The 27997-nt window shown below is 41.2% G+C and overlaps 1 protein-coding gene across 1 annotated transcript; it reads left to right on the top strand.

Annotated features, from left to right (window-relative positions):
• Positions 1–264: 264 nt before the first annotated feature.
• Positions 265–12643, top strand: card14 (caspase recruitment domain family, member 14; the record flags this gene model as incomplete). The annotated part of the gene is made up of 20 exons (XM_079219308.1): positions 265–478; positions 893–1030; positions 1119–1444; positions 1791–1949; positions 2086–2205; positions 2575–2700; positions 4658–4813; positions 4897–5037; positions 5678–5772; positions 6381–6436; positions 6617–6677; positions 7507–7723; positions 7807–7933; positions 9134–9374; positions 9531–9594; positions 9685–9805; positions 9949–10113; positions 10634–10752; positions 11330–11445; positions 12070–12643. The coding sequence occupies 20 exons, from the start codon at positions 265–267 to the stop codon at positions 12275–12277; spliced, it is 2970 nt and encodes a 989-aa protein (XP_079075434.1). The 3' UTR covers positions 12278–12643.
• Positions 12644–27997: the final 15354 nt, after the last annotated feature.

Here is a 27997-nt window from a genome sequence, read left to right as displayed (position 1 = left end):
TAAACACACACACACACACACACACACACACACACACACACACACACACACACACACACACACACACATATTTTGACATAACAATTGGGCGTGGAAATCCTGGCCCTTTTATAGTTCTCGAATGCATTTCCAGTCAGACTGCTGTTCTGTGTGCTTCCAGGGATGAGTCAGTGACAAGTGTCTTCGCAGCAAAGGCTGTGTGCTCACTCCGTTTGCTCTAGTCGCACATCCATCTCTCTTTCCAACGCACGTAACACCCTCAGGATGGCAGGGGAGTGTGTTTCTGAGAGTCCAAAACTTGGAGATATGGGAGAGGAGGATTTGTGGGAACTGATAAACGACAACCGCCACCGGATCTCTTTGGGTGTGCGGCCAGGCATCTTGATCCCGTACCTGAGGCAGGTCCGGGTGCTCACCGAGATGGACGAGGATGAGATCCTCTCCTGCCACAACCTCACCAACCGCAGCATGAGAACCAGTGAGATTTCTGACTTGACTTGTTGCTTCTTGGATTTCCATGGTGTTGTGGAGGATGAAGTCTGTCTTCTCTTTTACGGCACCAGATTTGTTTGACTGTTGAGTGTATTGCCAAGAGACAGAGGAAATTACAGCAACAGTAATAAAAACTAATATGTAAAGTAAAACCAACATGTTATGCTACTTTAAAGAGTTTAAGACTGTATTGGCATGCTATATGTTTTTAGTCCTATATATTTTATTTTTTCAAATGACTTTATTAATTACTGTAAATATTGTGTTTATTGGATGTTATTATTTTGAGCTTGCTTTCTCTCTGGGGAAATGAAAGTTTTGTTTTTTTCTGAAATACCAAATAACCTTTCTAGAGGAATTCTTTGGATGACAACATTACATGACCATCTTCCATTTACAGGCTATATGCTGGATCTGCTGAGGACCCAGGCGAGGAATGGTGCTGTGGCCTTGCTGGAGAGCCTGATGATCCACTACCCCACCCTGTACACCCAAGTCACTGGATGCAAACCCAGCACTGAGCCTTCAAGATTCAGTGGTCAGTGGCTTTGATGAGGTATTTTAAGGGAATAATTGTCTGTTTGTGTCACTTGCTTTATGTCAAACTTTCGTTATTTTCCTCGCAGGCCTAATAAAATACTCAGAGCTGACAGAGTATCTGGTCAGAGCAGTAACAGGGATGCAGAAGGAGCTCCAGGAGGCGCGTTGCGAAGCTAGCAGAAAGAGTGCACGCTGTGCTTCCCTGGAGTTGGAGATTAGGGAGATAATGGAAGTGGCGGATAAGTCCAATTGTCTTCAGTCTGAAAATGAACGCATGCAGAGACACGTGTGTTCTTTGCAACATGACGTCACCAAGCTAAAGGATGAGAAGTGTGACTTGTATATGCGCTACACAGCAGCCATCGAGGAGAAATCAGCTGTGAGCATGCGTCTCCATGAACTCAACCTGCAGGTCAGTGATCCTTCTCACTCAAACACTCAGAAATACATAGAATCAGTGTTTCTTTCCTGAAACACAAAGCTGGGATCTTAAGGGAACATCAGGCTTAAAGAACTGAATTTTTATAATTAATTATCTCACTTAAAAGTACTTTATCAAGCAGAGATAAGTTAGATACCTCTGGGGATTCTGGGACAGTTGGTGAGACAATACAATTATTTGGGGTTCTGGTCACAATTAGTTTAATGTTTTACAGACAAAACTGTATTTTTCAACTGATGAATTCAGAAAACTAAAAGATAGTTTAAATAATCATAGTTGCAGCCCGATCGACACTGCTGTTCTTGTGTTGTTGCAGATCTATCAGCTGCAGACTGAGCTGCAGAAGGCACAAACAGAGAATGAGTTCCAAAAGCGGCGCTCGCTCAGGTGTGCCTACGCTGCTGAGACTCCGCAGCTGCAAGAAGAAGTCAGGAATCTGCGCTGCCAGCTGGTGAAGGCGGAAAAACTGAACCCAGTGAGAATAATCCCTTAATTATTATGTGATATTCACTGATAGTAACAGCTTCAACACATAGAGAGTGAAAGAGTCAGTAGCCAGTTGTGTCTTCCGGTTTGAATATAATTTGCTGTCACTGTTGTGTTTCTGACAGGCTCGTCAGGACATCCTGGCCCAAGACCTGGCCGAGGCCGTAGACAGCCAGGTGGAGCTTGCAGAGCAGCTCAGGTGTTACAGAGAGGAGAATGAACAGCTGCTGAGAGAGAAGCAAGCGGTATGTGTGTGTGTGTGTGTGTGTGTGTGTGTGTGTGTGTGTGTGTGTGTTTGTGTGTGTGTGTGTGTGTGTGTGTGTGTGTGTGTCATCATGGATCAGGAAATGTCATTCATTGTGTTTAACCCACTGCTACAAATGATAAAAACACAAGCCTTTAGACAGAGGAGAACCTCTAATTAAATACTATCTGTGCATTTTATTAATCAAAAAGAAATGAACAGTTTTACAGTAAAATGTGATAAGATACATTATGAAATGGCAACACTATATGGCACCCTTATCTATTTCAGACAACACAGATGTTTCCGTGGACATCTATTATATATCTCTAAAACATTTGAGGCCACATTTGTGTAATTTTGCGTTCAGCTCCTGGATCAAAAGGAGTGCCTGAGCCTCCAGGTGCAGCAGCTGACCCTGGACTGTAAGATGCACCAGCAGAAGAGCACTGTGATCCAGAACCAGATGAAAGAGCTGCAGGCAGAGAGAGACCAAGTAAGGAGAAATATTGCCACTCAAACCTTCCTGTCTTCCATAAAAACATTAATTCAGTTTTCTAGGCAGCATTTTCTATTTCAGGTTATATTTGTATGCCTTGTTTGTAGCTGATCTTCCATCACATCATGTGTTTTGTTTTTCCTGTCGAAATGTCAAGCAGTCAGGTGTCAGCAATGTTGTTGTAGAGAGTGTCAACAATGCAACCAGTTCTCTTGGCACTTATTGTCCCTGTGTAGGTGTGTAGCTATGTATGTCTCTTCTTAGACATTGATTAATCTCTCCTTTACTCAAATCATTATTCTTACTGTCATTAAACGGTATTGAAGTAAAAATAAACACCTTTTACACTGACAAACCTGTCGATGATACAATGCTGCAATGATTAAACTTAAAGCATGTTTCGTACTTGTCTTCTGAACATCGTTGAGGCTTTTCCTCCGAGAGGAATTAAATTAACAATCCACCCACACCCTGACAACTGTCAGGTGGCCACACAGCTGCCAGCTGCTCCACTGGAGCTGTGCAGTAACCAACAACATGTGTCTTCACCTAGACAAGACGGTGAAAATGATGGTGTCCTTTTTAGGATAGAGGCTTTTTACATGTATACACTTGATGTTTGGTTTGAAACATTTCTTCTGATAGATTGAGTTTACCATGTGACTACCATGTTTAAACTATAAATGACAATTCCGATTTTAGCAATAGGTTACGCATATTTGTAATGAATCTGGTACATTTTCGGATATATATATATATATATATATATATATATATATATATATATATATATATATACACTTTTTTCCCTAATGGGATGGGAGTTTTGTGATTAGCCGACGATTTGCATTTACATTTGTATTTAAGCTTCTGTTGCATCCATGTGTTGACAACTAGACACGTTTTTACAACCTTTTTGACCAAATGATCACCTTGTAATTACATGTTCTGTCACATTAAATCACCAGTTTTTAGGATTTAGGGGGCTCCATGAGCTGAACTGGAATACAATATGCATAACTATATTTGCATTAGTGTTTAATCACCTGAAACTAAGAGTCATTGTGTTTTCCCTACCTTTAGAATAAGCTGTTCATGTCTAAATCAGGAGCTTGTCCTCTTCACCGTGTCAGAAGAGATAAAACAAAACACTGGCTCTCGTAAGGGCATTTTGTGTTTTTACGTCACCTCAAGGCCACCCTGGTTCTTTGATACTCTTGGGAAGGGGGGAATTGATCGGAGGGGTGTTTAGTTGGTTGCAATCTGCACCTCACCACTAGATTTGTACACACTGCTCCTTCAACATTGTATTTTATTTCCTGATTTTCTATTTTCTACTGTGATTGCCATCTTATATGGTTGTGTTTTCCCCTGCTGTTTGTTGGCCAGCAGGTAATCTGATATGATTCCTGCCTCTATACAAGAAATACCTGATTTTCTCTCATGCACAAACTTTTTATTTTGACCATACTAATGTATAAACCTCCTTTGTCCCCTGCAGACAAGGACTTTTTGTCTTGCACCTGAATGTTTTAACACCCACTTTATCCCTTGTGAGTAACCAACAACACAAGCGAGTGAGAGGCCTACATGGTTGCTGCTTCATGGTTTCTATGTTCTATGTTTTTGTCCTAACAAGAATGTGTGAAACAATAGAAACAGACCAACGACAGGCGTCACGTTGACAACATCCTGCATATCACATGCCTTTGTGGCAGTGAAGCTGGCACATACATTCATTCTTCTTCATGAGACATGGACATACCCACGTTTTGAGTTACAGGTGGTGCGTGTCGAGTGAAGCCATTGTGGTTATCATGACGTTGTGATTTCTACATGAGGCATAAACTCGGCCTGATTGTGTTTATCTGCGTGCATGAGAAACAAGGTGTGACTGTGCGCAGTTCTTTTTGTGTAAAAAAGGTATGTAACGTAAATATGAATGATTTTCTAGGCGTACCTGTCCAGAGACGAGGCGCAGACCATGATCGCCCGCATCTTGGCTGAGAAGGACACCCTGAGGTGCCAGCTGGTTGAGCTCCAAGAGCGTGTCTTCAGCGTGCAGGCCAAACGCAGCTCCAGCAGAGAGCAACGGCAGAGTTGTGATGGGGTGAGTCACAAAAGCACATGTCAGCATACGCATGAACACAACACGTACAGAAATAATAATGTTATTTTGTGTTTTTATCAAAGGAGTCGGAGGTGGACTGGGAGAGCCCGACTTCCAGCTTTGAAGAATCATCGATATCCCCACCCAAAGTGCCCAATAGACGAAGACTTTGCCGCATGGATGCAGTCAATCCAATATCAATGCTCAGTTCCTTCAATTCAGAGGTGTGTGTGTGTGTGTGTGTGTGTGTGTGTGTGTGTGTGTGTGTGTGTGTGTGTGTGTGTGTGTGTGTGTGTGTGTGTGTGATTGCCGTATTTATTTTACATGGACTGGGTATTGAACAATTCCTTTGTGAACTGTTTATTCCTGTTTGAATAACAATTGCTACAAAGCTGTTTTACCAAATATAATTAGTCTTTTTCAAACTATATATTATGACACCTTTTTAAAGATTAACATTTGCAGTAGGAACCAATGGACTTGGAGTTGAGTGAGACAGACAGAGTATAGTTGTTCAAAACTATTGAGAGTACAAATTTATATTTGGTCTATTTGTGAGATTTGTTGAGAAAAGGAAAAATATGGAATGAAGCCTGTCTAATCCTTTAAAGCAATATTAATCGGTATTATAATAACAAGTTAGAAATATTCATATAAAAAATAGAAGTTATTAAAATAATTTTGGTGTATATAATGTCGCTGTTGTATTTACATTTCTTAAATGATATCCAAGCCTAGATTTTCTATCTGCTTTTGACATTCAATACATTTTTGACAAATTTTACTTGTAAATGTTTACACAGTGAATAATTAATATTTGTGTTTAGATATGCAATGTGTCTCAATCTGCCTGTATGTGTACAGTGTGAAGATGCAAGTAGTATCCGATCCCGAAACGTGGAGCCCCCCAGTCCAGAGTCTCTCCGCAGAAGGAAGAAAGCTCTGTATGAAGACCGCAGGTGTGTGTTCCCCTGTTCATCCACAGTAGATGTTACTGTGTGTTGTGTTCATGCTTTTCACATCATTAGTGCCAACTGCCGAGGTTGTTGGCAGAACACCTCCCAGAAAGGAAGACTTCAAGGTGTTATTGACCTCTGCATTCCTTTCTGTTAACGAGGAGGCATTCAGCTTCAAGTGGATTATCAATTAACAGGAATGAGAGGCTTAACTAGGATTTTATGAGATCAAGAAAGATATGTGATCAATAATTAGAGAAAATAAAAGCTGCAGGCTGTGTTGGGAGCACAGGGAGAACACACTGTTAATAGACTTTATCGTTTTTGTACAGACTCACATTCCTCAATTTTTTTATTTCTGCTCATGGTATTTGGGTATTTATGTGTTCAAAGTGCTGCCAAAAGATTTAATTTCGTCATCATGAGGCTTTAATTATTCCTACCAACCAGCAGATACGCATCTCACATTAGCATTAAAGTAAGCTCAGTATGCAGGCCATAAGTCAACATTATCAGTGTAGATGTACATGTTTTGTATGTGAAAGAAAGTAACAGACAGAGTAATCTGATCGCGGCGTTCATGTATTGTTTGTCTTTCTTTTCTTTTGCAGCTTGGAAGCAGTGGAGACTGAATTTCTGTTGGACGACTTTGTGTTTATCCCCTGTGGTGTGTGTAGAAAAGATACAAAGTGCCTGTGTGTTTGGGCGGAGGGGTTTGAGGTTTTCTGTAGTTTGGCTGTACTTTCATTAGCTATTGTTCAATGTTGAACCTTTGCCAGGGCTGTAAGGTGACACGTTAACTCACAGCCCTGATGCCAAATCATGAAACAGCCTCTCTTTTGTTCAGTGGAGGGTGAAGACGAGCACAAGCCCAGGCTTTCCTCTTCGAATGGTTCCAGCATTGATGGGTGAGACAATCCACAACACAGCTATAAATATGACACATGACTCTGCCTGACTATAATTAATATTTTGTCAATTGAAGCCCTTGCATGCCTTTAAGGTAGTAGACGATTTAACAATGAAGATATTCAAGATTTATAATCATTAATCAGCACTGATTTATCAAACACAACATCTCCATTTAAAAACTTAAATTTAATAGTCAATTATAATTTGAGATATACTGTAAAAGCTAATCTAGTGCATATATAGCGGAGATGTGAAACTAGCGATTGAGACCATTCGCTCATGTTCACAATGTGTAACGAGGTAATAAATCATGTGAGAAGTAGGGTCATTTTCGTAGAGACTTCCATGCAATCAGGGGCAAATTCACAAAAGTGTTACACACCACGTGTATAAGTTCATACTCATCTATTGTGAGATGCAGTCACTAACAGGATGCAATGAATTCTCATGACAAATAAGTGAATAAAGCTCCCCTACATGTGGGTTTTTTAAATACTTGATTTTGATATATTTTTAATAGTTACGCTGCTGTGCCTCATGTATAATTGCTCACAGTTTATCAAAGAGACACATCTTATTTCTGCTGCGGTGGGATCTCACTCTTAAAATATGAGAATATAATAATTATTTTCCTCATTTATGATGTAACAATATTTGAAAAGAGAGAAGTTAGATGAGCCTAATATGCAGACCACATTGATCAAGCTGTATAGTGTGAACATATTTTCTTTGTTCTCAGTGAGAGGCAACATTTTTCCATTTTGAATCAAAATGTTTGATCAAGCATTCTATTCTTTTCTCCTCTCTTCATGTCTCTCTCCCCAGCATGTCAAGAACCTCAGTGCCTCCATTCCTGATGCGCTCTCGTCAGAAAGCAATTCGTGTCAACGGCCGTGTCCTCAGCATCTCCCTCCAGGGGGAGGCATTACTCGGACAGCTGGCAGTGGTGGGAGGCAATAAGACCGGAGTGTTTGTGCACCAGGTGACAGAAGGGACTGCTGCCCATACTGTCGGCATCAGCCCCGGGTCACAGATAGTGGAGGTGGGTCGAATGTGTTTCTGAACACTGATTCTAATCATTCTGCCTGCTGTGAAGGCGTTTCTCATTATATTGTTGGTCTGCAGGTGGAGTACGAGCAGAACCAGAAGGCCCTGAGAATGGTGCTTGAAGATTCCACCTTAGAGGAAGCTATGTGGGCTCTTGGCCAGGTCACAGGCCTCTGTCACCTCTCCCTCCGGCCCAGGCAAGATGGTATGTCCCACATTCCACCAATCTCCATTCTTTAAGCCAAAATAGTACTTTTTCATCAAAAGATAATAAAATAAAATAATCCTTTATTAGTCCCGCAGCGGGGAAATTACAGGATTACAGCAGCATTGCTCACAAGTAAATAGAAGATAAAAATCAAGTAATATAAATAAACAGTAAAATAGTAATACAAATAAATAAAACAGTAAAGAAGAATATTAAATATACAGACTGAATAAAAAATTAAATAAAAAAAGGATATATAATAATTAATTAATCTGATAATTAATATCAGATTACATTTACCATGATTTCACATGACGGAAGACTTTCTTCAAACAAATTAATCCTCAATAAGCAAGATTGTCATTTTGCATTGTGACAATTAATGTTCATGTTGTGATTCCAGGATCATGAAATTACGTAATAAAAACAGCAACAAAAGTTCACTTTGAACTTTTAATTTTCAATAAAAAATAAAAAAATTCCCACGCACACAAACATATGTAAACACATGCAAGAGCACAGTAAAAAGGCCGGACTGTTTTATAACAAATCACAGTGTCTGTATCTTGGGATCAGCTGGAAATAAAAGTGTATGGCTTCAGCTGTTATGACGCCTTCAGGAAGGAGACGGCCAGCTGCCACATGAGGCAACACATAGCTGTGACTTGTTTAAATAGCAAACAGATATATTGTTGATCAACCTGCTGTATTTATGAGGGTGTCTTTGTTTTTGCATCATAATAATCATAATGATGCATTCCATTATATCAGGCTTTCAATATAGATCCCTGGCTTTAAAAGTATTGTATTTTCCACCAGATTGAGACATTTTCTCTTGTTTGGCCTGAGGATTGAATACATGCTATTTTCCTGGTTTCCACCAAGGAACCTAGAAATGAAGGACGTGTCATTAGGTCACTGAACTCACATTAGTGCCAAACGGGGTATTCTCCATTCATTTGATTTGAATAGAGCCTCTCTGTTATCAAAAACTAATCGCCTGGAATAAACCAATACAGGAACATAAGGTCACAGCATGGTAAATTGTTAAATCCTGAGTTGGACAGTGGAGCTAAAATCACTACGTGTAAAGTCACACTGTACAGCAAGTAAAAACTTTATAGATTATATAAAAAGTAAATAATGTATACAAATTTACAGTGGCTTTCATTAAAGTGTTTTCCTCTGCCTGTCCAGACTATGAGGCGCTGCTGCAGCAGCTGCAGAGCAGTGAGACATCATCCGGAGACTCCTTCTACGTGCGTGTCAACCTGTCTCTCCCTGCTGGCCCCAACTGGACCCTGTCTGTGTGCTGCAACGACATCCTTCATGTCACCAACACACGGCCCGCTGGCACTGAGGACTCATGGCACGCCAGCCAAGTTCACCCCTGTCAGCTACTGGACCTCCAGGGTGGAAGCGTACCCAACTATTACAGGTCGGTACGCTGATGTGGAATATGGGAATGAGGGGTGCGGTATCAGATCAGTTTATTGTCAGTCAACATGCAGGAGGGAGAGAATCAGAATCATCAGAATACTTCCCACTCACAGTGCTTTCAACAATACATTTTAATGATTTTCTGATGGCACAGGGCACAGCGACTTCTGATTAGAGCAATTGAAGACATGAGCTTTCAAACAAAGAAGTCTCCAAAGGTAAAAATGATCTCAAATACTACCACCCAGCATTCCCATCCAAAATTTCCCAGTGTGCTTACTTTTGTGAATATTCCTCTCACTCACCAGGTTTGGCGTATGGTTGCCCCAAATAAGCAGAAGGCAGTGAGGATTGTTGGCACCAGGCGCCAGGGCAGGAACCCACTGTGGGTCAGTGTGGAGAATGAAAATACCAAGAGCGCAGAATCAGGTAAAATAGCCTGCAAAAGCAGCAAAGACACAAAAGTACAATATCTTGCTTTACTGCTTCTTGAATCTGCTTTTTGCTGAACATTTTTAAATATTGTTTAATGAAAACATTTAACCTTTTTATTTATATTCTTTCGTATATAGGTGATACATCTGCACCCAAAAGTTGTCTGACCCTCATGCCTTACAGCCTGGTCACTCCATACTTCCCACCCGTCTGCAGGCCGGTCCTGCTGCTGCCCACCATCCTAGGAAACATCCTAAACAAGAAGATAGCAGACTGGCAGGGTTTCCAGCTCTGTGAGCCTGGTAAGAAATGCAGTGTTGTTGTATGCCAAAACCTGCATTTATATTTTAGAATCTGTTTCCACTGGAACATTTTTCATTGAAGATTGTAGCTACAGAGGAGGGAAGCACTTTCCTGTACTGACAGATAGGTCTGTTTGACTTGACAGATCGCATGTTTGTCCGTCCGTTACTGCGAATCCGGAAAGAAATAAACTTTGTGAATAAATAGTACGTAATACAAAAGACGGAGGCCAGTATTTCCTGCAATGATGTGGTGAAATGAAAATGTAATGATCAGTAAAAGGTCTAGTGTATTGAAAAGAACAAAAAGACACGACATGCAGAGGAAAAAGATAAAGATTTCAGATAATGTACAATATGACTTACAGATAATGGCACTTCTAAAGGTAAATAGATATCTCCATGTAAAGTTTGAAATGTATTGATCAAAATATACATAGTTCTTTCATGATCTTATCATATGACAGATCTCATCACTTTATGCATTACCTCTCTGACCCCCTCCCCATCTGCTCTACAGAGGTGCTGAGCTTCAGCGAGCATGCAGCCCGGCAGCAGAGATCCGAGATCCTGGAGGAGTGTGAGCAGGAGAGAAGCTGCTGCTACACCCTGCAGAGTGTCGAGAAAGTCATGAAGAAGGTCAGAACACGAAACACACAAAGTGATGTTATATTTGGATAGTTTCATTTGAGGTTGGTAACTCAAAAAAGGAAAGAATGAGGATGAAGTAATTTTAAGCACAATGTTTCACCAATTTAGTTTAGACTGTAATCCATGACTTTCATAAGTCTGCAGCAACAAACTCATAAGGCAAAAACATCTTCTGCAATACAGCATGTTGTTCATTTAGTAAATTAAGGTCCTCGAAGGTCAATTGTAACAGTTTGCTCTCCACCTTCCTGCATCACTTCTGGTTGCTAATAAAAAAGCTGGCAAAGGCAAAAATTCCAAACTCAAGACTTAAAAACGGTAGAAAAGTATTCACAGCAGCGCAGATCCAGATGATAAATACTAGGTGCTGAACAGAAAAGCGTGCAGTGGTTTTATAGATACAAACTGGCATCTAAAGGGTTAAAATTCAGAAAATCAATGAATATTTGTTAGTTGACAAAGAACCATAGTTTTTGTTCAGTGAAAGTCTTTTTTTTTTCTCACAAAAACTGTGTGAACTGTGAGACACAAGCGTTAAACATGCATTGCTCTCCTCATCCTACAGGGGATTCATTGTGTGCTGCCGTTGGGGCTGGACTGTGTGCGCCGGCTGCACCGGGCCGAGATCTTCCCTATCATCATCTTCATTGGCCAGTCTGCACGTAGTGCACGGAAACTGAAGTAAACCATCCTTCTTTTTGTTGTTGTTGTTCTTCTTCATACAAAAGCTGACAGAGCTCACCTTGTTGCTCATGACTCATATATCACATTCAGATAATCACGATAAGCACAAAACTGTTTCCTTGGGTGAAACTTGATGTTGAGTCAACTTGAGTTGACATCTGCCATAGCCTTGGAATGCCCTGTTTGATATCAGGGTCTTCCAGGAGCTATATTGTCATTGATTTCAATACTACGTTTACCTGATGATGTTTAACTCTCTGAACAAACAGGCGTGAACTTCTTGTGACCAGCTTTTAGTTTTATACAGAAGCAGAAAAATGTTTATGTGTTCTGTCTCTGGAAGAACTGGTATGTCTACCTCTTCAATTAGGATTTCCCGTAGTTGACACCTCACACTATGTTGCCATCGAAACCTGTTCGCTCTCATTCTGAGGGAATGACATCATAACCTCGTTTTCAATGTTGATGTTTTGGAGAATGTAACTGTAGCTGTTAAGAAATATATTCATATGATGTCACATTTGGACAGTTATGAACAACAAATGACAACAACAAAAAATAGACAGGAAATCATCGTTATCTTATCTTCATGTATTCCGTTCCTCCCTCCTCCACTCTCAGGTCAAAGCTGCAGCGCCACAGCCAGTCGGAGGACCAGCTGTTGGCGTGCTCGAGGAGCGAGGAGCCGCTGCTGGACAAGCTGCCCTGCCTGTTTCACAGCGTGGCTCCGGACTCCTGGTGCGACCAGACCTCCCTGCTGACCAACCTGCGCACCATCATCTGGGAGGAGCAGAAGAAGATTGTCTGGATGGAGCCTGAAATGTGGTAGAGCAGAGGACGGAGCAGAAAAGAAACACATACAATATTAAAATAATAAGAATTGCTGTAAGGGCTTTTTGATAACCTGATCTTGAGAATAAATGTAGCTTTACAATTAATACTTTTGTAAACACGAGTATGTATCTATGATACTTATAAGTAACTGGGTGATAGAACTCTTATAAAGTGCTATATATATTGTATTTTTTCAAATTGGATGAAGCTGTAACATTATTTACATTAACCTGACATGAAAACTTGTTCTTCTCTGTGTTGCCTCCCTTTTTAAAGCATTTGTGCAAAAGCAAATACTTTTTAAAGCAAACACTAGTGTGAGGTATCCCTTAAAAACACAAGTATTTATCGTTAAAATATACTATAATGACTTGTCTGTGTATATATATATATATATATATATATATATATATATATATATATATATATATATATATATATATACATACAATCTGTTGTAGATCAAGGATTTTTTTTTAGCTCTGGATGTGTCGTCTCTTGTGCTTAATCAGAATGCTTTTATTTGATTTTATTGAGTGTGAACAGGATTCTTATGAGGAAAATAAGTGGTCAGCAGACATCAGTCCCATATATGTTCTTGCACAATAGTTTGCACCGTTACAGAGTTTAACTCAACTGCAAGGCTTTTGATTATAGTCAGTTGAGAGGCTAGAGATATGTATGGCGTGTGTCGGGTTCATTCATAATGCAGTCATTAATTTTTTTATGGTGCTGCCAAATGTTCAGTCAGGTTTTCAAGTCCCTCTGGCTTTCTGTGAAGTTTTGTTGGCAGATTATGTAACGTTTTGTTTGTTGTTCATTTGTTTCCAATTTGTCTCATTGTACACATTAAAAAAATTTAATTGAATTTATGTTAATTTAAGTTAATATTAGTTAGTATTTGTGTATATATATATATATATATATATATATATATATATATATATATATATATATATATATATATAAATTCAAAGGACACTGAGACATTTGGAGCTGCAGATAGAGCTTCGTGGCCTAAAAAAGAGCGGCAGGTAAAAGGTACTTTTGCTGGCTTAATTAGGGTGTTAGTTCTGTAAACTGGCCGAACGTGTTTCCAGTATATTTGAGGAAGAAATACAATAAAAAGTGTAAGCTAACAGTAACTGGTTGACAGTAAAATGTGAGTGCGTTTTCCCTCCGACACCTTTAGTTTCGCCTCCAGCTCGACGGGTGATTGACAGTTTGTCCTCCGGCCGTCAGCAAACATACAACGGCAGCATCACTTCCATGTGTGTAAACTGATAAGTGCTACAGGCTCACACTGAGTTTGCTAAAGGTGGAAAGCTTATAATATCAACATTGAATGTAAAATTAACTGAAGCATATCTGCATTATAGCCTGCTGTATTATGTACATGTAGTTTAATGGCCGGGCGGTTTGCATGTAGCCTTCTTACTGTACTGTTTGATATGAAGATGAATACTACTAACTAACAGCAAGTCATCACTTAAATCAATATAACATAAACCCTGCTATGGCCATTCGTGGCCACAGGGGGGAGGTAGAGAGGAATGAATGAGGGTTGGACGGAGTGGTTGGGGGAGGAAAACATGGTTCCTACTGGGAAAGGGAAGAGCAGGGGGAGATGAGAGGGCACTTTGATTTCTGACTACAAGCCCAAAGCACCACTGTCTTTAATCCGACTGTCGTGCTGTGTTGTTGGCTGTTTACCAGATCTTGATTTTACTGACTGTGTGTGCTGGCTGGCAGAAAACAAGGATAATCAATGCTCCCCCCAACCCCCACACCCTGTCTTCCCCTTTTTATCTGGTGGTGATTATTGACTGGATCTGAAGGATTTTTTTTTTTAAGTCTTCCACTGAATCAATTTCCTCTCCTGGAAGACGTTTCTGGCTCCATCAGGGTCCAAAACCCTAAACCCTCCCTCCTGTTGCTGGGAAACCTCTCCAGTGATTTCTGTGTTGTCGCAGTGCATTATAGACACTGACATGGAGAGGGAGAAACCTTGGCTGGAAGAGGGGAAATAAAGAGGTGGGGGGCTCAAGAATATAAATGATTACATGTACATCTACTCCGGCTCTCTTTTGCTTCCTTGTACTGTCTCCTTCAAACACACATACACACACATACAGACGGCATACGGCACTCTAGGGCTTGATTAACATGCTTTGATTCCCCTGTCTCTCGCTCTCTCCCTCTCGCTTGCTCGCTCTCCACTGGCATTTTAACTGGGTTGAGTTTCAGCTTTTGGGATGAAAGGAATGAAGAATGTGTTTGGCAGAAAAACTGTTGGGGAGAATATTTGATGTTTAATTGATAGAGGTTGGATGTCAGAGCGGTAGGCTTGTTATTTTCAATTACCCTAAATCACTGTGTGTGTGCGTGTGTGGGCGTGTGCATATCTGTCTGTGTCCATGTGAGTGTGTGTTTTTGGTGTTCCTGTCTGTCTGTGTGAGATTTACAGCCGGTAGTCGTGTCTTTGTGTACTGTAGGTGTGATGGACTTCATACTACGGTCAGAAACGCCTTTCGCTGCCAAATTCCTTCTTCCTTGACGTGAAAGTAAAACTGTCACATTAATTAAAAACAGTAGTGCTCTGCTCTGCAGTGCTCATGTTTGAGGGGGAGTATTTTATCATGTGTTTTCTTGTAGAATTGTACATGTGCAGTGTCGCAAAAAAAGACAATTGACTTCATTTAGATCAATGAGGGTAGACTGAATAATAGAAACACCTCTAAAAAATAATAAAACACAGTTCTACAGCAAAACAAACTACAGCCTAAAAAAGTGACACCTCTCTAAAACCGTTTCATCAGAAACTGAACATTGTAACGTTAATAAACCTGCAAGAGAGTGAATGCGCTGCAATTATGATGACAAAGTGCATGCTAATTAAACACACGCCCACAAAGTCAACCTACGCAGGTGTTTTCACTTATTAAGCCTAATTACGTTCAGACTGAGTTTGAGAGACAGGCCCCATGCTGTGTTCATGTCACTCCCTCGTTCTCAAATTCCCACAATGGAACAAACCACCTCTACAACACGTACACGTCTTCTAACAATCTCCCAATTCAGTGCAATTTCTAAATGTGAAAATTACAGTTGTGCAAGTCTCTGCTCAGTTTTTTACGATTGCCTATTTCCACATCCAGCCGACAAAGAACAATGTTATCTTTCTGTCCACCTGACAAAAGTCCAGTTGGCTATTCACGCTCCTTTTAGCTGTTTTGGTCTCCGGCTTTTTCTTTTCAAGCTACTTACTTACTTTACTTACTTTGTCCATCTGATATGTTTCATTGAAAACAGTGTGCAGAAACACTGGATAAGCTGAAGAACCAAAACAATGATTCAAAGGAGGCCAAAAAAACAGAAGATCTAATTGAGACTGCAGGGTTTGTAGTAATGCTAGGGTGTTTACACCGAGAGAGAGACCTACACACAAAGTAATTTGCTCAATTGTTAAAAACTATGAATTAGTGCAGCTTTAAAGGTTTTTGTTGAAGCAATTTTACTCAGAATTGAAATATACATATATTTCTTCTCCGTCTCTCCCCTTGCAGAGTGCTGACCCTTCGATGACCCAGCATGTTGTGAACACACCACATAGGAGAAGCTGCAAATCCATGTGTGAGTCTGTCCAGGCAACCATGCGTCTCCGGCTCACACGCAGACTCAGAGCTCACCTTGAGGGCAGCCCTGCCTCTCTGTGTACCAGCATAGATTAAAGTTCTCATGGGAACTCTGCTATGTCAACAGTTTAACAGTTCTCACAGCACAACTGCAGAATCAACAGCTATGAACCCTGAGGACACGCACGTAGCCTCTCCTCACGTTGCATGAATGCTATAAATGAGATAGATAGCATCTAATTTTATATTCACCCTAATACATGATCAAAGTCAAATGTAATATTACAGTGACCGATACCTGACTCCAAACACATTATTTCAATCCAGTGTAAATCACCACTGGCTTCACAATTTAATTTGATTACAATTTACCAACGATATGAATGTCAAATTATCCTTAATGCATCTCAATGTATTGCATCCTAAAGTTTCTCTTTTAATAATGATAATACATTTCATTTGTATAGCGCTTTAAAAGGTACTCAAGGCACTTGACATGGTAAAAGACAAACAATAGAAGCAACAGCAATATAAAGAAGAGAGATGACATGACAGTAAGAAAAAAAACAAAAGCAGACTGAACTAGCATCACAGGTTACTGCACATGGCTACTTTTTAATCAATATAAACAGTCAGATATAATATATTAAGCTTTATCTGAAATACCAGTATCTGTGTGACTCACCTCAGTAAATTAACATTACAAAATCAAAATATGAATCCTTCTGCAGTGCATTACATGCAATCTACAGAAATAAGGTTTTCACTTGGTATTTTAAGCCAGATGAATTAGCCAAGCTGACACCATGTTTGAATTTCAGCCTGCTGCAAAACATTTTCCAACCCAGCATTGATCAAACAAATATTGGTAGTGAGAGACACAAGTTAGTGGACTGCAGATTGTTTTCAATAACTAATTAGTTAATGTATTAGGAAACCAGTTACATGTATGTATAACATGAATCCGTCTCATACTCATTTAGTAAGGTCAAAACACGTAGAGCATAAACATGATGCATACTTCAGGGCATTTTGTGCAGTTATGTGAATATAGCCAGTGTTTCAGGTTGAATTTACTCCCATGGAAAATCTCCTCTGTCGGGAGAAGTTGACAGCAAAGACGGCAGGTTTGTGTTGCACCTTTGGTTAATAATTTATTGGCATCTTCACCTCGGACATGCCGTGACAAGGCCATCAGCTTTTCGTAGTTACCAAACAAAATTGTAATTGTATTGGTGTGTTTGGAAAGAAAACAACTCTCATTCATCAACTCAGACTTTTAGAATCAATGGTCAATAAAATAACAAAATAAAATGACAGAGAATGAGAACATACAGATGCAGGATTGTTTGTTGTCTGTTCCTCAACACCACTTATAGTTAACCGACAGATCATTTATCACATGTGAGGTACATTTTACAATAGAAGCAATAGAACATGCTGCCACCAAACCTTGTTGGCTTATCATAAATGTTCACACAAACGCTCAGGCACACACTCCCAGTCCCTCTCTCCCCTCCTCCACCCAACATCACCTGATTTTTTTTTCTCCAACTCTATTCTCTGGCTGACAGTGAGGGTTGAGGCTGGCTGGAAGGCAGTGAGTGGAGCCATTGTGCCCCGAGGTCAGAAAGAGTCAGAGATACACAATGCCAGGGTCAGAGTCACTGCGGCGATGGCCCGGCCACTTGGCAGCTCTGTCCTGCTCAGCCAGATGAAACACAGTTGGGAAAAGAAAGCAAACCAACACAGAAGTTGTGCAGAAATACAATTTCAGTGGAAGTCTCTTCTAAACATACGATGAGAGAGGAGGTGCGGAGAGGTTTGTGAATAATAAAGTACAGTATGTAGCAGGAGGTGGAATATTATAATAGGTGGACAGTTGAGAAGAAATGCATCCGCTGGTCATGCAACACATGCACAATTCATGGATTATAAAAATAGCGTGTGATTGTGTGCTTGACTTTGAAAATGTTGTTTTAGATAGAATGAAATCCAAACAAATGTCATGTGTACACACATCTCATGGAGACTTTCAGGACGTAATTTTTTTTTGGTATTATGTCATTTATATAGATTACTTGTTGTGTACATTTACAGTTGCAGTTTACCACTTCAGCAACACCAAGCAGGAGCCACAGGAAGGTGAGTTGTGTTAGAGCAGCCTGATGTATGGGAGAGAAGGCCCACATGTAAATGTACTGTGTGTATGGTATGTACAATATGTCTGTAGTGCAGAGTCAGCGTGTGCATGAGGACAAGTGTGTCTTTGTTTGTGAGCAAATGCAATCTGTAGCTGTTCCAGAAAGATCTCTCTGTGATGCATACAGAGATGTTGTCATTCCTTCAGAAAGTCTTCTTATAAATATGAGGCCTATAGTGTTGCGTTCAATAATCACATCTTGTAGTTTACTGCGTACCTCCACTGAAGCGCTAATGTGTTGGTCTTGATCTCCTTCCAGTCTATAAACGTAACCTCGGCTGGAATAACCACTGTCTATTAGCTGACCCGCTGTCACCCAGCCAGCAGACAATCAATACACTCTGATAATGATGTCATTTACTCACAGTAAAGCTCAGATAATGACGAGACTGGAGGTCTCCTGTTATTACCTCATTTCATGGGTTTTGTTTCAATGCAGGGATCACCCGCCACACAAACCCGTTTACACATAGCTACACATTTTTTACAAACACACTATTATTAACATTGAAATCATTCAAGAAGTGAATTGTCGAAGGGCTTCTGGAATTTTCCTGTTCATTTCAAAGTTAAGCAATGCTTCAGACAAGACTGATGTTTTGTTACACATAAAAGAATGATCCCATTCACTTCCACTCAGACCCTCAAAGCATGTCTTTTAAATAATGTAAAGGTTCTTTTCTTCTTTTCCAACATTGTATTCTTCTAGGTTAAAAAATACTGTCTTATCTTTCTCCAGTAGATTTTACTTTGAGTGCTTGTTTATAAGGCTTTCCAGACCAAGACAGAGGAAATGCACTGTGTGTGTGTGTGTGTGTGTGTGTGTGTGTGTGTGTGTGTGTGTGTGTGTGTGTGTGTGTGTGTGTGTGTGTGTGTGCGTGTGTGTGTGTCGTAAATTCATGCTGAGGTGAGGTCTGAGCCTCAGGTTGATCCACGGTCGATTTGACAAGAAGCACAGGCGGTCAGAATCAGCCTCCAGCCAATCGCCCCCCACACACACTTTCTCTTTTACACGCGCACAAACATACATTCACACATTCACCCCTGCTCCCTGCTCTGCTATACAGCCACAGCCTCCTGATTCCTCCATTCCTCCCCTCTCCTCCCCTCTCCTCCCCCAGGAAGGGGGTAAAGACAGCCACGTTGAAGTGGATGTCGAGGAGAATTAGATGCTGGCAGACAATTTGATTTCCTCGTCTTCAAGGCTTCCTACTCATCCACCGACACAGGCAGCACCGAGGTTTTGATGCTCACATATAGCAGACAAGCAAGTCTGAGAGGAGAAGGAGACACAGATAGAAACAGACAGAGAGAGAAGCGGAAGGTAAAGCGGGATAAAGATGGAATGGAATTGGAGAGGCAAAACAGAGGTAGAATTAAAGAGGGCAGTTAGAAATGCAAAAGAAATGAAGGAGCAGGTAATTAAGATTCACGCAACAAAGGAATAACAATGAAAAGAAGAAATCAGAGAAGAAAAAAGCTGCGCAGGGGAAAGGTTGAGTTTGTCAGTGGGAGAGCGAAAAGGAGGAAGACAATAGAAGCCATCCAGGCAGCCACTTAATAGTCCGCCCACTCGCTGCTGTCCAAATGGGCAGATTGACGCCTGTTAGCTCCTTTAAGAGCTCCTGTAATGGACCTCAGTTTAGGTGCTCGGTTCGGTTCTCTTGTTTCAGCCACTTTCAGCCCATCAGGGCGGAGAGCAGATACTGTGCTCTTACCTCGCCATGATCGTGCACACAGATAGATTTACTAACCCACAGAGGACTCTGGCAAGGTGAATTATGGCGAGAGTGGCCGACCTCAGCGTAGCGTAATGTCAGTTTGAGTTGTGTGCGTGTCTGTGGGTCTTGTGCATTATGGTCATGATGACCACATACTGGAGATGTGTCTTATCTGTGTGTGTTTATGTGGCTTTTTTTTTTTTTAATATGTTTATTGATCAAACCTCAGAAAAAAGTGATACAAGCTGTGATTGTATTTAAGAGGGTTTGACAGGCTTTTTTTTTTTTTTAAACCCACAAATTCAAAGGAAATGGCAGACAGAGGGAAATAAAACTACATAGTAAAATAAAACAAATTATACAAAATAATAGAATGAACATAACAAAAACAACAAGCAAACAAATGAAAAGGAGAGGGGGGGGGGGAGTAGCTGTTGGCAGAGGGCTGGTTAGTTACATAAGAAAGGAAAGGGTCCCAGGTTTTATGAAATTTCTTCAGAGATCCTCTGACAGTATGTTTGATTTTTTCAAGGTGTAAAAATGACATTACCTCTTCATACCAGGAGTATGTGCTAGGCGGCTTTGGGTTCTTCCAATGTAGCAGTATCTGACGCTTGGCTATCAGAGCAGCAAATGCAATAACATCAGCCTGACGACTAGTAAACCTTCCTACAACAGGAGACACACCAAATATAGCAATTAAAGGGCATGGAGACATACGAATATTAAAGACTGCAGAAAGGGTATCAAAAAAGGATGTCCAGAAAGAGTGTAGTTTAGGGCAGGAGAAAAAAGTGTGTGTGTGATCTGCTGGAGATTGAGAGCACCTAACACCGAGTTCATCTGTTTCAGAAAACAGCTTTTTCAGCCTGGCCCTAGTGTAGTGAATTCTGAAGACAACCTTGAATTGGATGAGACGCATACGTGCACAAATACAAGTAGAATTAATTCTGAGCAAAACATCACTCAACCAGAATTCATCTAGTGTAACACCTAGTTCATTTTCCCAAATATTCATCAGCCCTACAAGAGGAGGAATTTGAGATGAGAGAAGACCATGGATTGAAGAGATACTGTTTTGTGAATCTGGGGAGGACATGATGTCTTCTAACAAAGTTTTTTCAGGCAAAACAGGGAATGAAGTGAATTGTGTTTTGGCAAAATTGCGCAACTGAAAATATCTGAAAATTAGAAATTAGAAATACCAAATTTTGTGGTTAGGGCAGTGAAGTTTCCGAAGGTCCCACCTACATAAAGGTCATTAAAAGAGACAAGGCCCATATTTTTCCAGTGTGCAAAGGTTTTGTCTATGCTTGACGGTAGAAACAGAGGTGATTATTGCATATGGGAGTAAGGGCAGTGGGGGATTTTAGCCCATAATGGTACCTGAACTGTTTCCAAATTTTTAGTGAGGAGAGAACAACAGGATTTTTAGTGTATTGGGAGGGCCGCAGAGGGAGGGGTGCAAAGAGTAGTGCAGAGAGTGAGGTGGAATTACAAGAGTTAGCTTCCAAGACACACCAGACAATATTTGGACGATGGCACCATTTTTTCAGCATTTGAATGTTAGCGGCCCAGTAATACGACAGCATATTGGGTAAGGCAAAACCCCCTGCTACTTTGGGTCTTTCTAAATTTCTTTTCTGAATTCTTGGGATCTTGCCAGTCCAAATGAAAGACAGTATAACGGTGTCCAATGACTTAAAAAATTATTTGGGAAGAAAAAGAGGGAGGGTCTGAAAAAGAAATAGGATTCGAGGTAACACGTTCATTTTGATGGTTTCAATTCGGCCAACAAGTGAAAGGGGTAATTTGTGCCATCTTTGAAGGTCTGATTTGATATTTTCAGTCAGCTTTATGAAATTATCTTTATGCAGGTACTTGAGAGAGTGGGAAATATTGACACCTAGATACTTAAAACCGTTGGGGGAAAAGTGAAAGGGCAAAGTCCCTGGGGTAATGAATTTGGCTGGTTGATTAATTGGGGAACAGAGACTCTTTGCAATATTCAGTTTGTACCCTGAAAAAGTACCAAACATCTTCAGCAGATTCACTATTTCATCAACACAGTTCACAGGATCTTGCACATAGAGCAATAGGTCATCCGCATGCAATGACACTCTGTGCTCCATGCCTCCTCTGACTATACCTGAGAATGCTAAAGAGCTTTTAAGGGCTATGGACAGGGGTTCAATGGCCAATGCAAATAGTGAAGGTGACCGGGGGCATCCCTGACGTGTGCCACGTGTGAGAGAGAAGGGAGAAGAAATTCCAGAGTTAGTTTTAACGCTAGCTACAGGTGCAGAGTATAATAGGCGAATCCAGGAGATGAGTTTGGAGCCAAAACCAAATTTGTGTAGTACCGTAAACAGATACTGCCACTCAACGCGGTCAAACGCCTTCTCTGCATCTAAAGAAATCACCATCTCTGGGGTTGGAGAAGCAGAGGGACATAGAACCACACTCAAAAGTCTACGCACACTAGATGACAGTTGACGGCCAAGAATAAAACCTGATTGGTGTGTTTATGTGGCTTTGTGCATGTCTGCCTTCAGGTAGGTCCATGTTTGTTTGTGTACAGTATACATTTGATGCCGTGTGTGTGTGTGTGTGTGTGTGTGTGTGTGTGTGTGTGTGTGTGTGTGTGTGTGTGTGTGTGTGTGTGTGTGCTTTGCTTCAGGGGAATTTATTCTTCTTCTGGCTCAAAAAGAGGCGGAGGTGGTAACATCCTGGTAATGTACACACATGTACTCATGGTCCTGGTCAGTGCTACATTGTAGTGTCTGCGAATCCCTGTATATTACATGTACAAGTTTCTGTTGTGGCTCCAGTAAAATTGGATTCTATATAATTTGACCACAAATATTGATTTCCTAAATATCTTTGAATTTGAAGCATTATGAAGTTTAATTTAAATGATAACTGTAATTTAACACTTTTATAAGACGGCCCTTAATTTTTTTTATACAATATTTTGATTATTTTACTTACTAATTTAAATGAGGCCTATTTACTTTTTTTTAATCAACTATTTGTTTTAATAGGTTTATTTGTCATGTTACCAGATGTAATGTAACTAAGATCATGATTTACAGATGTCTGTTTGAACTTTTGTATTTGATAAAGTAGAGTGAAAGTTGATTTAAAATAAAAAGATTAAAAAAATAATATTATTTTCTTATATTTCACCAGTGTAAACAGTCACACACTCGTGTTGTAGTCGCAGTACAAGACGCTGTCGGGCACACATAAACTCCCCAGCTGGCGATATAAAACTATATTCAAACATTGGATTAGGAGACTGATATTGACCTCATTGACTTTCTATGTTTCGTATCATTGATTATGGAATGTTTTGTTTTCTTACATTTTTTATTTACATTTTTTCCTCTGGTGGCAAAAAAATTTACCAGCCAAAACACTAGCGCATTTTGAAAGCACGATTTCATCAATCACTCACTCAGTGGTTCTTGTTTATTGGACTGGTTCCTGCTTTGCTGCCGCCCTGCGAAAAACCAACCGTGCTTCCTCGCAGTTTTGACAGCACCAGCCGGTTCACTATGCTGATTACAATACAGCGTAGGAAAAACCTTTTCTAATATTATATTTGTGAATCTTTATAAGTCTATACTCGTACTCCCACCAGCCTAATTGACATCATTAGAATGCTCATACTGAAGCCTCAGACTGGTCATTACAAACATGTGCTCGGCAGCCAAACATCATTCACAGAACTGTATTTTAAATCCTAGTGAAATGATCTGAAATCATCGACAGGGTGACTTTATTTTGTTTGTGGCTCCCTAAAACCATGATAAATCATGAAAATAATCATGATGTGACATTGCTGTGGTTGAAGTTTGGTTGGTTTTCTGCACACAAACAACCTGGTTAGTGTGAGATAATGTATTCATGAAACCACATTGTGTACACATTGCCAGTGTAACGTCGGGGTTAAGAATCATGACATTTATAAAAGATGTATTCTTTCTTTTGCTTCATTAGTGTGAGCATTGACTTCCTGATTGGAGCCGGGAGCAAAGCGCCAGTTTTTGTTCTACAGATTCTCTGTCACTAAGAGATGTTCCCCTAACCCAGTTGTCTGTGATGCTTTTCTCCATGGCGCCATTATGATAAAGAATGATCACGTCAGCCAACCTGAGACCGAGAACAGAGAGCACATGTCACCCAGTTTGTAATACATGGGGCCGTAGGTTCAATCCCCGTTATTATGTCATTCCATGTGCAATAGTGACTTAGGTTGAGGCTTCATTCATAACATTGACAATGGAACTAAAAATCAATTCCAATGTTGCACGCTTTTTTAAATGAATTTGAATATTCTCTTTAAACCCAGTATTTCTGCACAGTTGCCGATAGAGATCAGGCTACACTTTATGTTACCAGTATTATACTATTTGTAGATTCCAGTGGTGGTTGAGTGTTGTTCTGAATCTTTGAGATTATCACTTTATGGTGAGGAGACCTTTGTTTATTACGCAGTGGTCACAGTCATAAACACTTGATTAAAGTTTAGTTTAGACAGTAGTTAAGCAATAGTCTGACTTTTGCATATACATCAAATAACTGTATTTTTTACCTTCTATTCTATTTCACGGCTTCTTCAATCCTTTCTAACACACAATATTAAAATACTATATTTTTGTCAATAAGGAACAATCAATGAATATGACACTTATTAAGATACATTTTGAAAAGTAAAGCAAGATGCACCGTAAATAGGTCAGATTTGTTACCTTGATATGAAAACGTTCAATATGTACTTGTACTAAAAATATATGTGTATTGTCTACATATTATCAGTGATAAAATATATACGGTTGTCTTAACTTAAAGAAAATGTACATTGAATGAGTATGTATATAGAGTGTCGAAATGAGTGAGGAGTCCTTATTTTAAATCCAAGCCGGTTGTTTATTTCGTATACTTGTTGAAACTATGGGAACTTGAATACAACCGAGTACAACAGGCTAACATTCTAACTTGACGAAAGATGCACGCACTGCACCCGAACCCCACTGCGCATGTGCACTTCCCCGAGTGTCCCGTAGCGTGCATACAGAGCGCGAACATAGTCATTCATCAGAATGATCTACATCCCCTTTCTTTAGTTCGTGCCTTCCATAGAGAACAAATGGAAGGCTGGGCATTAACTAACAAGATAATAACATAGCTGTTGTTTTTAATTTTGCGATATTGTTATATAGAGTAGAAATCAGTAACAGTTTCAAACAACCATCTTTAAATATACTTGAACGGTAATTAACAAACTTATACATTCATATTGCAAAACATTCCAGCATTCATCGCCCTTCAACTAGACATAAACGTCCCATAGAGTACAGTGCGGATTCAGCTCTTTTTTTTTTTTTTAACGTCCTCAGCTTATAATAACTCAATGTTCATTGTTCATACTTTGGGTTTGGCCTGCAAATGCGACCTGAGCGCGTCACATATAGTGAGTTATCCAGTGTGACCTCTGTAGGAGAGTGAGCTGCAGGCCTCCGCTGATCACTGGTGGATTACTGAGGTGTTACCGGAGTCAGTTGAGATGTCTGCGGCGTGGAGGGGAGACTGTCCGGTACAGCTGAGTCGGCATATCGACGATCGAGGTCTGCAGGGTCGACCTGTCTTGGTGGTGGCTCAGCGACAAGAAGGATATGACGGCGATTTCTCCTGTAGGTCCCTCCATCGGACTCGATGATGTAGGAGCGTGGTTCCTTGCACCGTCCTTTCACAGTGCCCAGACGGTCGTGTCCCTTGGTAGTCCGCATCCTGACGACTTGTCCCTCTGCGAGTGGCTGTAGTGGGCGGCTTGACGCATCATAGTATCGCTTTTGGGTGAGTCTTTTATTCTGGAGTTGGGCAGTAATCTGCTTTGTGATTTTTGGGGCTGGCTCTCACGGTCTGGTGCTGACAGGAAGAGCTGAGCGCGTTTGTCGTGACATCAGACGTTCTGCGGGTGAGCCCAATGCTTGGTCGCGGGGAATATTTCTGATGTTCAGCAGATTGAGGAAGACGTCGGTCCCGTCTCTGTGAGATTTCTCCATTGATTGTTTGGCACTGCGGACCGCCCTTTCTGCCAATCCGTTCGACTGTGGATACTCCGGGCTGCTGGCGACATGGATAAAGTCCCACTGTATGGCGAAATCTTTGAAACGTTGGCTTGTGTACTGCCTTGCATTGTTTGTGATGAGGGTGTGAGGCGCACCGTGAACCGAAAAGTGTCTTTTCAGCTTTGTGACCACAGCTGCTGAAGTTGCGTCACGGAGGAGGTCCATTTCATACCATCCTGGGTAAGAGTCTACCAGCACCTGGTATTGTTGTCCGTGCCACTCGAACATATCAGCAGCCACTGTGGACCATGGCAAGACTGGAACCGGATGAAGTTGTAGAGGTTCCTTTTGCTGGTGTGGTCTGGTGCTATTGCAGACGGAGCATGACAGCAGCTCCTCCGCAATGTCATTGTTCATTGTCGGCCAAAAGACTGCTCCTGGCTCTGCGGCTTGGTCGACTCAAAACCTGGATGACCCCTGTGTATGATGTTAATGTATTCTCGGTGTAGAGAACTTGGAATCACGGTTCTGTGGCCCTTAATAACTATCCCGTCTTCCACTACCAACTCGTCTCTGTGAGGGAAGAATGGACGAATTGAAGGGTGGACGTTGTGTTCTTTGCCAGGCCAACCGCGGTGGATGACTGTGCTAAGAGTCTGTAGCACTTGATCCTGTGCTGTGTGGGTCCGGAGCTCCTCCAGTCGGTTAGTCGAGATGTAGCTAACAGACATCACCTCAAACGTGTCGTCTACAGCTGGACTCTGTGAGATGGTTTTGTTTGGAGCTCGTGATAGGGTATCAGCTAGGTACATGTGCTTACCCTTCTTGTAAACCAGTGTGATGTCATAGGCTTGTAACTGTAGTAACATTCTTTGCAGTCGGGCAGGAGCAGTGTGGATGGGCTTCTTTAGGATTGTGACAAGGGGTTGGTGGTCAATTTCAACGACCGTGGGCTTCCCATACACGTAATCCTTGAATTTGATGCATGCAAACACCACTGCCAAAAGCTCCTTTTCGATTTGGGCATATCGTGTTTCTGTGTCCGTGAGCGTGCGAGACGCGTAGGCAACTGGCCTCCCATCCTGTAGACATGCAGCACCAAGTCCGTAACATGACGCATCACAGGTCAGTGTGACTGGTTTTCTTACGTCGTAGTAAGATAGAATCGGTGAACTGGATAAGCATGACTTGAGATGATCGAACACCTGCTGATACTGTGGAAACCAACACCACGCAGCGTCTTTGTGTGTGAGCTGTCTCAGAGGTGCTGCAATATCGCTGAGGTTTGGGATAAACTTCCCAAGGTAATTCACCATGCCAAGGAATCGCTGCATGGCTAGGACGTCCTGAGGGACTCGCATGTTTGTGATCGCCACTTTTTTTGCGGGGTCGGCCTTGAGGCCCTCATTTGTGAATATGTGACCAACATAACAGACATGTTCCAGCAGGAACTTGCACTTGAGAGGGTTTAGCATAAGGTTTATCTCTCGTGCCCGGTCGAGCACTTTTTTTAGGTTGGCATCGTGTTCTGCGGTATCACAGCCTCCTATGATGATGTCATCGACTATGATAGCACACGGATATCCTGCAAACAGCTGTTCCATTGAGCGCTGGAACACCTCGCTTGCTGAGCTTATGCCGAATGGCATGCGGAGGAATCTGTAGCGCCCGAAAGGCGTACTGAATGTGGTCAGCATTGATGACTTGTGGTCGAGCCGTATTTGCCAGAATGAGCTCTTTGCATCTAGAACGGAGAACACTGTAGCACCTGACATCTGGGTAGCAACTTCCTCGACGCTGCGCATTGGATAGTGAGGTCTCTTCAGGGCTGTGTTGAGGTCCTTTGGATTGATGCACAGTCTGATTTCCTGTTTGTCCTTTTTATGTGCTGCAACCATGGACGAAACCCAGTCTGTAGGTTCAGCGACTCTGGTTATGACACCTTTGTTCTGCATGCTGTTGAGCTCAGCTTTGACTCGTGCTTGCATTGCCACCGGGATGCGGTGTGCTGGACGAACCACTGATTGTGCAGCTGGATTCAGTGTCATAGAGTATGTGATAGGGAGTTCTCCAAGCTCG

The sequence above is a fragment of the Taurulus bubalis genome (assembly GCF_910589615.1).
Source record: "Taurulus bubalis genome assembly, chromosome: 6".
NCBI lineage: Eukaryota > Metazoa > Chordata > Actinopteri > Perciformes > Cottidae > Taurulus > Taurulus bubalis.
This window is presented reverse-complemented; position numbering and strand designations above follow the sequence as displayed.